General features: G+C 38.9%; 2 protein-coding genes across 2 annotated transcripts in view; both read left to right on the top strand.

The window, feature by feature from the left end:
- The first annotated feature begins 752 nt into the window (after positions 1-752).
- On the top strand, positions 753-4302 carry LOC141776059 (E3 ubiquitin-protein ligase TRIM39-like). Its single transcript, XM_074649703.1, has 2 exons — positions 753-890; positions 2292-4302. The coding sequence occupies exon 2, from the start codon at positions 2294-2296 to the stop codon at positions 4097-4099; it is 1806 nt and encodes a 601-aa protein (XP_074505804.1). The 5' UTR covers positions 753-890; positions 2292-2293; the 3' UTR covers positions 4100-4302.
- Positions 4303-9036: 4734 nt separating this feature from the next.
- Positions 9037-14499, top strand: part of LOC141776043 (ELKS/Rab6-interacting/CAST family member 1-like) — an 87904-nt gene continuing 82441 nt past the window's right edge. The window contains exon 1 of the mRNA XM_074649702.1: positions 9037-9343. The gene's annotated coding sequence lies outside the window, so the exon portion shown is untranslated. The remainder of the gene's footprint in view (positions 9344-14499) is intronic.

Genomic DNA, 14499 nt, shown 5'->3' with positions numbered 1-14499 from the left:
TGTTCTGTGGACCTTTTAGTCTTTCTGTACAATGATAAAACACATAAAAGCCACTAGTAAAAGGAATCAATAATTAGCAGAGACATTTCAGAACTTTACATTACTACAAATCAAACATTCTGAGTGTGATACAGGTTTGTGGTTAAAAATGACTCAAGGCTATGACATTTCTACATTTGAGGAGTGTTTTATTAAACCATATAAATCCTATAGCTTCTACTGACACATAAATGTAGAATATCCAGGCCAAACTAGAAGTCAGTATACCAGTGTGTCAGAGCCAAGTGTAGTTTGAACCCTCTCTTTCTCTGCTGTGTATCTGTATACCCTCATTTTCTACACTTTCATGAGGTAACAGCGGCATCTAGTGTCTGAGAGAAGTCAGGATCAAATCACCTCATCTGACACCAGCTTCATGTAAACAACTGCTCAAATCAACAAATGAAATGAAAGAGCATTACAGTAAGGTCAGAGGTCATATATTTTATTGTTTTAGATCAGCTTTAATGGAGTGCTGATGACTCGATGTTGGCTACTTATTAGTCTTATTTCATGCTGAATGACTTATTTCCAAGGAACTTATGAGCACATTTCTGGTAAACACAAGATTTAAAGTGGTGCTTTTGTGTGATTCTTTGTGGAGGAACTCATGGTGTCTCACAGAAAGAAAGCTTGGAGCTGTTAGTGGTATTGTTGGCTGTTTGTTGTTACAGAATTTCTGTCTGAGGGGAAAGCGCAATGCTGCTAAAGTTAGCTGTAGTAAGTGTTTCCTGTAAGAGAAGGGGAAGAGGATGGGAGGGATCATGTGTCATTCTTGAGAAATGAAACTATACACGCCTACAAGGAAACTCGAAGGTTGATATCCACAGACGACACAGACTTCTCGGCAGGTAAAATTGAATTGCTGATTCCTTTTATGATCTTATTGAAATGTACGAAGACATTTCCTGGTTCCCTGTAGTTATAGAAGGGCAGGATATAATTGTCTTGGCAAATACTTTGAGCTTAAATATAACTTCAAAGAATCTAACAGCCGGTGCCCAGAGGAAACATATCACCATGACAATAAGGTTACTATAGGACAGATCCCAATGCTAACTATCTGGGCTGTGTTTGACAGTGGCAGGATCTCCTAAATGTTGTTTTCTTCTAGTGTCAGATGGGCACCACCAGCGTATGTTACAATTCCCAAAGCTTTTGTTTTACCGACCAAACTGATCGTCAACTAAAGTTGCATCAAACTGGTTTGTTAGAGATCAATAAGGGACATAAACTAATCAGGAAATGACTACAAACAACACAGTATGTACAGGTGTTCTGGCAACAAACTGTTGCAACCATGTGTTGCCTTAATGATGTCAAATGGACAGAGATAATCTGAATTTTGAACTCCAAAAACCAAGAACCACTTGAAAACTAACCTCCTAGGGAGGGAAATGTTTGTCACCTTGTAAAAATGTTACTTTAAATATTGAATTTCTGAACATTAGATAATATTCTACTAAATCACTGTTTATTCATGACATGATAAATGACCCGAATCTTGATTTTTATGGGCCTAAGTGAAACCTGGCTAAAGCCAAATGACTTTGTAAGTCTAAGTGAGGCAACACCTCCAAATTACAGTAGTTTACAAGTGTCACGTGAATCAAGAAGAGGTGGGGGCATTACTGCTGTATATGACTCCAAATCATTAACATTAAATCCATTCAATATCTGTTTTTAAATTTTTTTGAGGTACTTATTATGCACTCTAAGTTACACTCATTTTATATAGCAAGTTTAGATCGACCACTAAGGCCTTATCAACAGTTTTTTATCAGAGTTTTCTGTCTTTCTTTGTGACATAGAGACACAGTTGGTCTTTTTATTATCAGGGAATTTTAATATTCAAGTTAATCAGCCAATCAGTAAAGCTTTTTTAGATCTCACTGATTCTACTTACATGTTGATGTATTTCTCTGCAGTGTTAACACAATATATTAACCTCTCTGAAACCTTGACTATCCATCGTACTGACCCAAGTACCATGTATGAACTTGTTGAGAACTCAAGTCTGCTGTAACCTCCATAGATAAGCCCTGTTGCCTTAATAAGTTCACCGATAACTTCAATCTGACACTGATGGACGCGTTTAATTCAGTCGCCCCCCTGTCCGCAAGAAAAACTAGACTAAAACCATCTCAATCTCTAATGACTTTGACAAAAATGTAATTTACCTACTTGATCTACAACATTTTTGGGATTTGAAATTGAATTTCCTAACCATCAAATCCTTTCCTCTCGTGTAGACATGGCCTCAGCCAGCAGCCTCCCATGTGACGAACAGTTCCTGTGTTCAATCTGTCTGGATGTGTTCACTGAGCCGGTCTCTACTCCATGTGGACACAACTACTGCAAGACTTGTATCACGGGCTACTGGGCCAGCAGTGACCGGACACAGTGTCCCCTCTGTCTGAAGAAGTTCCGCAGGAGACCACAGCTTCAGGTCAACACAGGGTTCAGAGATATGCTGGAGCATTTCAACAACATGAAGGTGAGAGATGAAGATGACACCCTAGCAGAACCAGGGGAGGTGCCCTGTGACATCTGCCTCGTGCCGAAGCTCAAGGCCCAGAAGACGTGCCTGGTGTGCTTGGCCTCATACTGCCGGCCTCACCTAGAGCCTCATGAGAGAGCCGCAGCCCTTAAGAAGCACCAGCTGATCGACCCTGTGTCAAACCTGGAGGACAGGGTGTGTAAGAAGCACGACAAGGTGTTCGAGCTCTTCTGTCTCGATGACGAGATGTGTGTTTGTTACATGTGCTTGAAAGACGTCCATGGAGCGCACGAAGCCGTCCCGTTAGAGCATGCGTTCAGAGAGAGGAAAGTCCAGCTGGTCTATGTGACGTCAGAGATAAAAATGATGGAAAACACTAAATCCAGGAGTCTTAAGGAAATCAAATACTTCGTTGAACAGAGCAAGAAAGAGTCAGAGAAAGAGATGGCAGACATTGCTGAGGTTTTCACTGCTCTACTGGTCTCTTTGCAAAGAAGCCAGGCTGAGCTGATTGCGGTGATCCAGGAGAAGCAGAAAGCAGCACTGAAGCAGGCTGAAGACCACATGACACATCTGGAGCAAGAAGTCGCTGAGCTGAGGAGGAGAAGGTCCGAAATGGAGCGTCTTTTACAAACAGAGGACCACATCCGCCTCCTGCAGAGCTGGACGTCTCTCTTGCACACTGAGGACCAAATCAACCCTCTGTCCCACCCCACCCCTCCACTTACACCAGAACTCCCTGACATCAGTCAGCAGAGTTATGTGGGGATGGTGAAAAAAGCAGTGGCTCAGATGGAAAAGACACTCAGTAATGAGATGGAGGAGCTTATTCATGAGGTCAGGTTATCTGATGGTTGTGAACGGCCTGTTGGAGCTGAAAGACCGATGGCAGATGGGTTTGTTAAAGAGTTGTGGACTCCGCCTCTGGACAAGCTGATGATGATCCAGCAGTGCAATGCAGTGGATGTGACTCTGGACACCTACGCAGCCCATCCAAGACTCGTGGTGTCTAGGGATGGGAAACAACTAACATTTGGTGGTGGTTTCCTGTCTTTCCTATGTGGTCGTCAACCCTTCATCCTTGGGAAAGAGCGTTTTTCCTCAGGCAGGTTCTACTATGAAGTTCAGGTCAGTGGGAGTAAAGGTTGGGTACTGGGAGTGGTCAAAGAGCCCTTAAACGGGGAAATGATTTCCTTACCCATGCCGAAGGATGGAGGCTGGACACTTTGTGGAATCTACAACCAAGATGGGGAATGTTTAGCTAATAGTTTTAGTCCGGCTACCCTGCACGTGAGGCAAAGGCACCAGACGGTTGGTGTGTTTGTTGATTACGAGAAGGGAGAGGTCTCCTTCTATGACGTGGACGCCAGGACTCTGATCTACTCCTACTCAGGGTGTGCCTTCAATGAGACCAAATCATCACTCAAATCTTTTCTCCATTATTGGACTGGCATTCCCTTAAGTAACAGATCAAAGCTCTACCCTATTTTTGGTATCTTTGAAGATGATTATGACAGCGAGCTCGTAATCACTCCTGTAGCCCACACAACTTGCCCATAGGCAAGTGGTGAGAGGATGTGTAACTTGTACCGAAAAGTTTTCTCATGTCAGATTTCAGAGCTCTATTAACAAATTAGAGACTGTAGTAATAGTAGTTGTATCACACATTACAAAAGGACAATACAACTCTGTGTAAAATATATATTCTTTCATTTAATTCTAAGTTTTCTTTTTGTTTTTCCAGCCATATAGCCAAAAAAAAAGTCTTTAACTGAACAAAGCCAGTAAAGTCACTTACCTGACAGGTGGTGATGAGGTTCATTTCAAAGGTATATCAGTCGTACACTATATTTACATTCATGTTGCAATACCAGTATCTGACCAGGAGATGGAACCATTGTTTAACCAGTGCTCTGGTCTGTTTCTCAGAGATGTTACTGTAGGAGGAAACAAGGAGTGGACAATGGCATCATAGGAACCCAATTTCACCTTTGTCACTTTCAGAAGTGCGTTTGATATACAGTATAGGTTTAAGTACAAAATCTCTAGTCATTTTGATAATCAATTAATCATTAAAGTCATTTTAATGCAAAAATGCCCCCAAAAATCTCTGTTTCTAGCTTCTCAGATGTGAATATTTGCCTGTTTTCTTAGGCTTGTGTGATAATAAACTAAATATATTTTGGTTTTGAACTGTTGTTCAGACAAGAGAAGATACTTAAATATGTTAATATGGGCTTTCCACAATTGTGTTGGACATTTTTCAAGGTCTTCTGTCATTTTACAGACCAAACGATTAATCAAGAAGATAATCAGCATGTTAATCGATAAAGAACATAGTCATTAGTCGCATGTTTAACTTTGGGCTCAAGGTTAGGCTTACATAGCCTGTGGGGTTGCACCATAGACTGTATATGAGATGCACCACATTTGCTTCTTGGAATCTTATTATACAATTGTGAGCATGTAATATTTATCTTTTGATCACTTTATGTGAAACCCATTGACTTCAGGGTCCACAATGCACTCATCTAAATACAAGCTTTTTCTGAATGTCAACCTATCTGGCATGCTTGGCCAAAACATATTTGATAAACAAGCGTCAAAACCAGGTTTTTATCATGTATGTACTATGCATCTGATATGTAATATACAGCTTAATAAAAGTGTCTCTGAACTTTTTTTCTGTTTCCTCAGATTATATTGATTGAGTCCCGTTGGGGTGTCATGTGCCTTGCTCATGTGTTCTGTTCTGATTAGAAAAGGGGAACCTTTTAGTCGTTCTTTACAATGATAAAAACACATAAAAGCCACCAGTAAAAGTTTCCACTGATCAGATTATAGAGACATTTCAGAAGAGAGCGCTGGTCCACCACTCCTGGAGTTTTTCTCTAAAGGGGAACTTTAGCCAGCAGACTATTTATACCTCAGCTGTCTGACTGACTGGCGCCCTGGGAACTGGGACACTGTGTGTGTGTGTGTGTGTGTGTGTGTGTGTGTGTGTGTGTGTGTGTGGTCAGTGTCTAGTTGGAAAGATTTCTTTAGGATGATGTGTAATTGTGTGTGAGAGAGACAGGCAGAGAAAGAGACCTGGGAGGCCAGGGTGACCAGCTATGAAATATGTCACATACTCCAGTCAGACACTGTTTGTGGGTCATTCACTCATCAAATACAGACTGACAAGAAGTGTGAACATACATAGGTCCAATGCATGGATGCAAAAATACTTATAAGCATCAAACTAAAAAGATGAGAGGCCTCTTCTGTAAGAGTGAGGAAATTATATGTATAATAATGACTTTAACATTACTAAAAACCAAGCGTACTCAGCGTGATACAGGTTTGTGGTTAAAAAGGCCATGCCATTTCTACTTTTGAGAGGTATTATTGAACCATATAAATCACGCAGCCTCTGCTGACCCACACAGCTCACCATCACTGATCTAGGACCCCGGACTGAATATGACCCCGGTCATCATCTTCTCCTATGGCCATCTCACAGCCAAATAAACACAATAACAACACTGTTAAATACAGTTAAGAGGTACTTATCCTAGCGTTATCCATTTCATGCCACTTTATACTTCTACTCCTACTTCAGAGGGAAATATTGTACTTTTTTTATGTAACAGCCACTTACAAATTAAGATTTTACACACAAAACATTCAGGAATCTTAAGAAATTTGATGCATCACTATAGATTAAACAAGCCAAGATTATATAATAGTAATAGTTAAAAATAAGCTCCACCAATTACAACAGTAAAATGCTGCTTGCACATTAACTCATTGGTAATATATTAATCTAATATATAAGCGTCACAGGTGGCATTTTTCTGCATTGTGTAATGTTACTTTTGATACTTTAATTACATTTTGTTAATAATACAAACTTTTACTTTAGTAACATTTTGACATTTAACATTTTAATTTTTTTTTACATTACATTTTTTATATCTTTTACTTGTAAAGGAGTATTTTTTACAGTGTTGTCTACTTTTATAAGTAAGTAAAGGATCTGAATACTTCCTCTATTAGCAAGCTAATAAATCATTTATCTGAACCAGTGAATTTCATCATCAGTTATCCACATAAGATGCTAATGTAACCTCAGTTACTGTACACATTATATTTTTAGGTCATAGATGACCATAGTAATTTATGTTGTTACAATATACTTTGGAAAGATATAGCCTATATATTTTAGTTGGAATAATTCCACATTGTTATTTTGGACTTGAAGAATTAAGTTGTATTATTACATGCAGTAATTATTCCATTATCATTTATAGCACTTTAACTGTTATTTTATTTATATATTGCTATACATACTAGGTCTAGTAATGCTAGTAATTTTAGTTCCCATCTGTTATTGTTTCCAGGGGACAGTATTTTTCCAGTATGATCTTACTACATTTATCAATAAATAAATGATCTGAATACCTCTATTAGCAAGTCAATAAATAATTTATCTGAACTGTTGAATTTCATAATTTCACACATTTTATTTTGAGGTTATGGTACACATTGATAGGAATAATTCCACATTGTTATTTTGGACATGAAGAATGAAATTGTATTATTACATAGATAGATAGATAGATAGATATTTATATCTATCTATCTATCTATCTATCTATCTAGATAGATAGATAGATAGATAGATAGTAACTTTATTGATCCCGAGGGAAATCAATTTTCCAGCATCACAGTTCGTTAGTGCAAAACATGTTAGTAAAAAGGCAGTAAAAAGGTTAGTAGTACAAAGTACAAAAAAATATACCAGATGTAAAAATACAAGATGAAGAAAACTGTTAAAACTGAATATAGTGCAGGGTAACAGCTGTGATACACGACTATTAAAAAAAGTGAATATAGATGCAGTAATATGCACATTTATAGCACTTTAGCTGTTATTTTATTTATTTATTTATTGCTATACATGCTGGTTGTAGTAATGCTAGTAACTTTAGTTCCTACCTGGCATTGTTTGCCGGGGGGACAGGTGTGAGTGTAACAGACTCGGAGTCGAGTCACCCCAAGAGAACGAGTCACCCAGAAAGAGAGAAGTTTGTTACAGTATTTTTGTTGATTAAAGAAGATAAACAAGAGAGAAATTGTAGCCGGACTGGAGAAAGAAAGTAGGGTTAAGCTAAATTTACAGGATATAAAAATAAAGAAGTTTTTCCTTATGAAATATTGATAATTATGAATCAGCATCATTAGCATACTCAGCTGAGAGGGAGCGGGACGAGGGGAGTAGTGATGTGTCGGTACGAACGAGCCGGTTCTTTGAGCCGGCTCTTTTAAGTGAACGATAAGAGCCGGCTCCCGTCCGAGAGACGTTTTTTTTAAATTTTTTCTTTAATCAATTCAAGGCAGAATGATAGGACGATCTTCTACGCGCCACGGGCACTCCATGCACTGACTGTGACTGAATGTTGTATTAATGACGTCCGTGCGACAAATCAGGTGATGACAGACAAGGATCATACCATCAAGCAGGGAGGGGCGGGGTGCATGGCGCGCTGACGGTCTACAGGTACAGAGAAGGAGGAAGAGGAGGAGAGAAAGAGAGAGACGAGTGTGGTGCGCGAATAGCAGACAAGATGAGTGACAGTCGGAAACGAAGCAGCATGTATAATTACGGTATTCTGGAAATTAAAAGGTTTAGTATAATTATATTGAATAATTTAAAGGGACTGTTTGTAACTTTTTAAGCGTATAAATGTACCAGGTAGGGAACCCATGCACGCTCGCACATATGTGCGCTCGCATAAGAGTTAGTTTAGCTCTGAGAATATCTAGTGAATGTACAATGGACGTTTGTGCAAAAATAAATGCTGCAGCTCCTCCAGACCACCAGAGGTTTTCCGTTTCTTGTGAAGTGATGGGGCTCCGCAGCGAGAAACGTTATCGCCTCCGACCGGGTGCCGGTGTCTCCCTCCGGGCGCAGTCGGGAGGCGATAACGTTTCTCTTCCTGCTTCAACCTCGGCACCGACCCGCTTTTGCTGAGGCAGGACAAGCCAACACTAGGATCAGCATTGATTCATGGAGAGACCTTCGTCTGGTCAGGTAACATTACTGCCAAGCAGCTGAAATATAGAGTGATATTGTGGTTTTAGCTGACGTGTGTCGCCTCACTGTTTTGAGCGATGCTCGTTCATGTCTATGTAGAGCGAGCAAGCGTGAACCCGATGCTGACTTTCGTTGACTTAATGGCCACAGGTGTCGCTGTTAACAAGTATTTCTGAAAGTTACAAATAAGTGATATATGTGCACACATACTAATCATAGGTCAAAACAGCGCTAAATTTGGCTGAATTTTAAAAAGGCAGAAGTGGTAAAATGAAGGGCCGTTTGGGAAGCCGAAAGAGCCGGCTCTTCTTGGTGAGCTGAGCCAAATGATCTGGCTCACTAAAAAGAGCCGGAATTCCCATCACTAGTAGAGGGTGGAATACGTCTCGGGGGCGCGCTTTTCCAACGTCGTGACGTCACGGGAGCGCCCTAGCAGAGCAGTTGGAGGAGCCACCACCAGTAGGTAGAGAGAGAGAGAGCTGGCAGAGACAGAGAGGAGGGAGAAGACAGACAGAAGAGACAGACAAGGAGACACGATACGAGACAGGAAGACAAGCCTTGAAAGAGAGCAGCCTTTCACCTCGGTTGACCAGTCTGTTACCTTGACAACAGCGGACTAACTGACGAGGAGATGTGACTGGCCTTTTCTTTTTCTGTTTGTTTCCACACGGAGCTTATTTCACAACCGACGGGGCAGCAACGTAAACACAGTGACCACAGCCGCAGTGAGTACTGGAAGTTAGGAGTGTGTGCACATGAATGTCTTATTACACAGGCCCTACGTGTATGTATGTATGTATGTATGTATGTGTGTATTACGTGGTCACCTCACCGTGTGCGTCGCCTGTGTGTTTGTGGAGTAAACGCATAAAACGGTGATGGCTGCTTTGAGGTGCAGCAGTGTTTCAGGTCAGCTGTGTGAGAGACCTATACTATACTGTGGACGTGTTTCTGCTACACTTGTCATGATACATTTAGTATTTTTCAGCCCATTCAACACGACTTCCTCCTGTTTTTTGTGTAGCTATGCAGCCAGCGAGGCTTACCCCTCTGGAATAACAAGCTAATAACACTAAGTCTTGTCTCTGTACCTCTATTATCAATCTGTTCACTGTGTTGCAGGCTGCAGAAGAAGTGCTGCTGACACACACACATCATTGCTATAATAATAATCCTGTAATGTTCTTCTAGAGCCACCAGTTTAGGGACATTATAACACTTTGTAGTGTACCTGTGATATTCCTAATATTCCCTTGGGGGACTTGAAGTGTGCCTGTAGTCAGTATTAAAGGTACTATATGTAACAATTAATAACAAGGCTTTTCTGAAAGTTACATATAGTACCTTTATGTTTCATCTCTTGCTTTAATATTCCCAGGGGGACTTTTACAGTCAATTTTGTTTTCTATTTCTATTTGTTTTGCACAATTTAAGACTATACAACATAACAACAAAAATAAATGAATAATATACAGTGCAGGAAGAGGCAAAATAAACCCCACTGGGATTATCTGAAGCCTCCACCTAGAGACAAGATTAATATAAAGAAATAATATGACTACATAATAGTGATAACAAACAATTAGGACAAGATTAATATAAAGAAATAATATGACTACATAATAGTGATAACAAACAATTAGGACAAGATTAGTATAAAATAAATAATATGACTACATAATAGTGATAACAAACAATTAGGACAATATATATATATATAATAACAACAATAACAATACAGTAAATATATCAAAAAAGATGTGTGTGTGTTGCGTGGAAGTGTATGGTTAGTGTTTGTGAGGAGGATATTGATTTAAATATCTATAAAGACTTCTGGGCAATCGTAACCAAACAACATTGTGGGTGGGAAAAAATAAAAAAAACATAAAAACAGATACTCGGACAACATGGGGGAAAGCAATTACAAAACAGCAATTAAATGACCCTTTAAGAGTCTTTTGAAACATTTGACAGATGAACAGTTTATTGATAGATGTGAAAAGCTACTCTATAACTGGCTGCAGAAGAAGTGCTGCTGACACACACTCACATCATTGCTATTATAATAATCCTGTAATATTCGTCTACAGCTCCAGTTTAGTGACATTATAACACTTTATAGTGCTCCCATGATGTTCCTAATATTCCCCTTGGGGGAGTTGAAGTGTGCCTGTAATAATAATAATAATAATAATCTTTATTTGTATAGCACCTTTCTAAACATAGTTTCAAAGTGAAATGAAATACAGAGAAAATAAAAACAACAATAAAAAAACAAAACATAAACACCAAATAATGAGAAAACTAAAACCCGTAACCAGTGGTATCAAAACAATAAGTTACTACACATGAGCCAAAAGAGGACAATATAAAGTGTGGGAAAAAGGTGCACCAAGCTGTTGCCTTACGGTGTTAAAAAAAGCCTTTTTATAAAAATGGGCTTTTAAAAGAGATTAAAAGTGGTAGTAGAGCTAGCTAACCTGAGGTCCCGAGGTAGGCTGTAGTCAGTATTAAGTTTCATCTCTTCCTTTAATGTTCCCATTGGGACTATTACAGTCAATCTCAAGTCTTCTGAACTCGTTTAAGGATGTGCACTTCTCTAAAAATATTGTTTTTAATGCTGCTATAGTTGCACAGGATTGTCATGTCAACAGCAATGTATTTGCCCAGCTGGCAGACACGTAAAAGACTGGGTGACAACAACATCTTTGCAAATCAATCTGAGCAAAACATGGATCTGATGCATGTTGATGAAGGCGAGGAGGAGGTGAAATCTGCTGTTTGTATTTTGCAATGGCCCCCTGCTGACACACACTCACACAATTGCTATCATAATCCTGTAATATTCTTCTACAGCACCAGTTTAGTGACATTATAACACTTTATAGTGCTCCTGTGATATTCCTAATATTCCCTTGGGGACTTGAAGTGTGCCTGTAGTCAGTATTAAGTTTCATCTCTTTGCTTTAATATTCCCATGGGGACTTTTACAGTCAATCTGAAGTCTTCTGAACTCGATTAAGGTGGAAAATTCTTTGTATTCCTTTTTTCCAAACATAGCAAAACAAACATAACAAAACATAACATCGGTGCCATAATACAAAAGAAAAATTCTATCTTACATTTAACATTTAATATGTACATACATAAATACACACATACACATTGCCTCCAACTCCCACACAAAGACAGGTCCAGCCTTCTTCCCAGCCCTAGAGGTAAAACTGAACTCGTTTAAGGAGCTCTAAAATAGTGTTTATAATGCTGCTATAGTTGCACAGGATTGTCATGTCAACAGCCACGTATTTGCCCAGCTGGCAGACACGTAAAAGACTGGGTGAAAACAACATCTTTGCAAATCAAATCTGAGCAAAACATGGATCTGATATATGATCATGTTGATGAAGGCGAGGAGGAGGTGAAATCTGCTGCGTGTATTTTGCAATGGCCCCCGTAGGAGGAGAGAGAGAGAGAGTCAAGGGGTGGATTGTAGAGGGGACGCCGTGATTTCCTCCTTGTTCCGCCCACAGCTCTGTTTCTTTGCACCGCCCCTCCTCCGGGAACTGAGCAGCTTCCTTCCACTGAGATTGTTGGACATTTTTAAATGTCTGCACACTGCAGTCTGCCTTTGGGTAAACGTTGTTCTAATACTACAGGGGTTTTTCTTTTGTTTTAGAATTTGGGTTACAGTTTTTTTTCAATCGCTTTGGCTCACTTTTTAGAAACAGTCTTCTCTAAACTGTAAGTGCAATTTTCCCAACTGTTTCATTGTGACATCACAACTCCTGTTATTGCATGTCTGCAAGAGGTAGTAACTCACCCCAAACACTTCATTCAATGGGTTTCCATTTCATGCCACTTTATACTTCTACTTCTGAGGGAAATATTGTACTTTTTTTATGTCACAGCCACTTACAAATTAAGATTTTACACACAAATCATACAGGAATCTTAAGAACTTTTATGCATCATTATAGATTGAACGAGCCAAGATTATATGATAATAATAATAATAGTTAAAAATCAGCTCCACCTCAACCAATTACAACAGTAAAATGCTGCTTGCACATTAACCCATTAGTAAGAACAATATATTAATCTAATATATAACAGTCACAGGTGGCATTTTTTCTGTATTGTGTAATGTTACTTTTGATACTTAAATTACATTTAGTTAATAATACAAACTTTTACTTTAGTAACATTTTTACGTTTAACATTAAAAACAATTTTTTTACATTACATTTTTTTTTATATCTTTTACTTGTAACAGAGTATTTTTTACAGTGTTGTCTACTTTTATCAGTAAGTAAAGGATCTGAATACTAAGTGTGTAATTGTAAGTGCAATTTTCACACCTCTATCATGGGACATCACAACTCCTATTGCATGTCTGCAAAAGGTTGTAACTCACCCCAAACACTTCATTCATGCTTCAAAACCTAGTTATTGCGTCAGTAGATTGGCCACCAAAATGAAAAGTTTCCCTGTCATCGTGTGAGCCGTACTACTCAATATGTTAAGGTGTTTTTTCACCATAGCAGTCAACCCAGGAAATGTTCCTTAAATACAATATACTTTTTTATTGACACTACGGCTGTCCCGAATACCCTTTTTTGGTGGCTTCGGTGAGAAATATTATAAGGTATTTGAAGCTTTGCAGCACGGAGCATCGCTACAGACTGACGTGTTCTTCTGTCCGTAATAATGAATAATGTTGTGGGATTATTCCTTATTTTATGGGCTATTTTGGGATTTATACATTTTTATAACATACTTGAGTAAAAACAAAACAAAAAACAAAGCATTCAAATACTGATTTGAAGGTCGATTACCATGGCAATGGTGGAAGCTTCAAAGTATTTGGGTCAGCCCTAGTTGGCTCTGACTGCAGAATGTCAGTTCTGTCTGGCTGAATGCTGTTGCGTATCGCACTGAGCTTTTTAGATTCCCATTTCAACAGTAGGTCAAAGTTTACTGGGAAAAGTCAATACTGTAGTAGCTACACAGAAAAGGGATATGCACATTTGTATGTATACAGTACATTTATTTGTGTAGCTATGTGTTACATGTACTGTAAACAGACACTTTTGATGTGTCATGTAAAAGTAATTTACTGTGAACAGAAATTTTGCCACAAAATGACATCTATGCCAAAAAACAAACCCCACAACAATGAGAGAACCTGCTGTAGTTCAGTAAAAAAAACAACTAATTGTACCTTCTCGTCACAGATATTTATGCAATATACATTTACGTCTGACAGATTTTGATAATTGAATCTTTCAAACCACTTACTAGAACTCACTTTTATCATAAGACCATAATCTTTGATGCCTTGTTTGATACTTACTTATTCAAGTTGTATCTCTTTGTCAGGGGTAGGATTTATTGCTATCACCTCAGGTAGATAGATGGAGGATGGATGGATGGATGGGGATAGATAGATAGATAGATAGATAGATAGATAGATAGATAGATAGATAGATAGATAGATAGATAGATAGATAGATAGATAGATAGATAGATAGATAGATAGACAGATAGATAGATAGATGGATAGATGGATAGATGGATGGATGGATTGATAGACAGACAGACAGACTTTTCAGGGGGTGTTTGGGTCACCTTCCCAACTTGCTTCATCCTTATTTAACCTGGCAAGTTGACTGTACGAGCACATTTCTTTTTACGGGAGAAGCCTGGGGGAGTTTCTCTCTCACTTTTTCTTCCATTAACTACTACACACTCCCGAATTAGTTCCGTGTTTCCCTGCCTTTGTGTTAATTGTCTCAACGGTACGTTTTCCATATTTGCTATGCCGGCAGCAGCCAAGATTAGATAAATGTGCTGCGGTGTGTGCGTTTGCGTGAGCATGACA

Source organism: Sebastes fasciatus, chromosome 1 (genome assembly GCF_043250625.1).
Source record: "Sebastes fasciatus isolate fSebFas1 chromosome 1, fSebFas1.pri, whole genome shotgun sequence".
NCBI classification, from domain to species: Eukaryota; Metazoa; Chordata; class Actinopteri; order Perciformes; family Sebastidae; genus Sebastes; species Sebastes fasciatus.
Note: the sequence above shows the minus strand (reverse complement) of the source record. Positions and strands in the feature narration are given on the sequence as shown.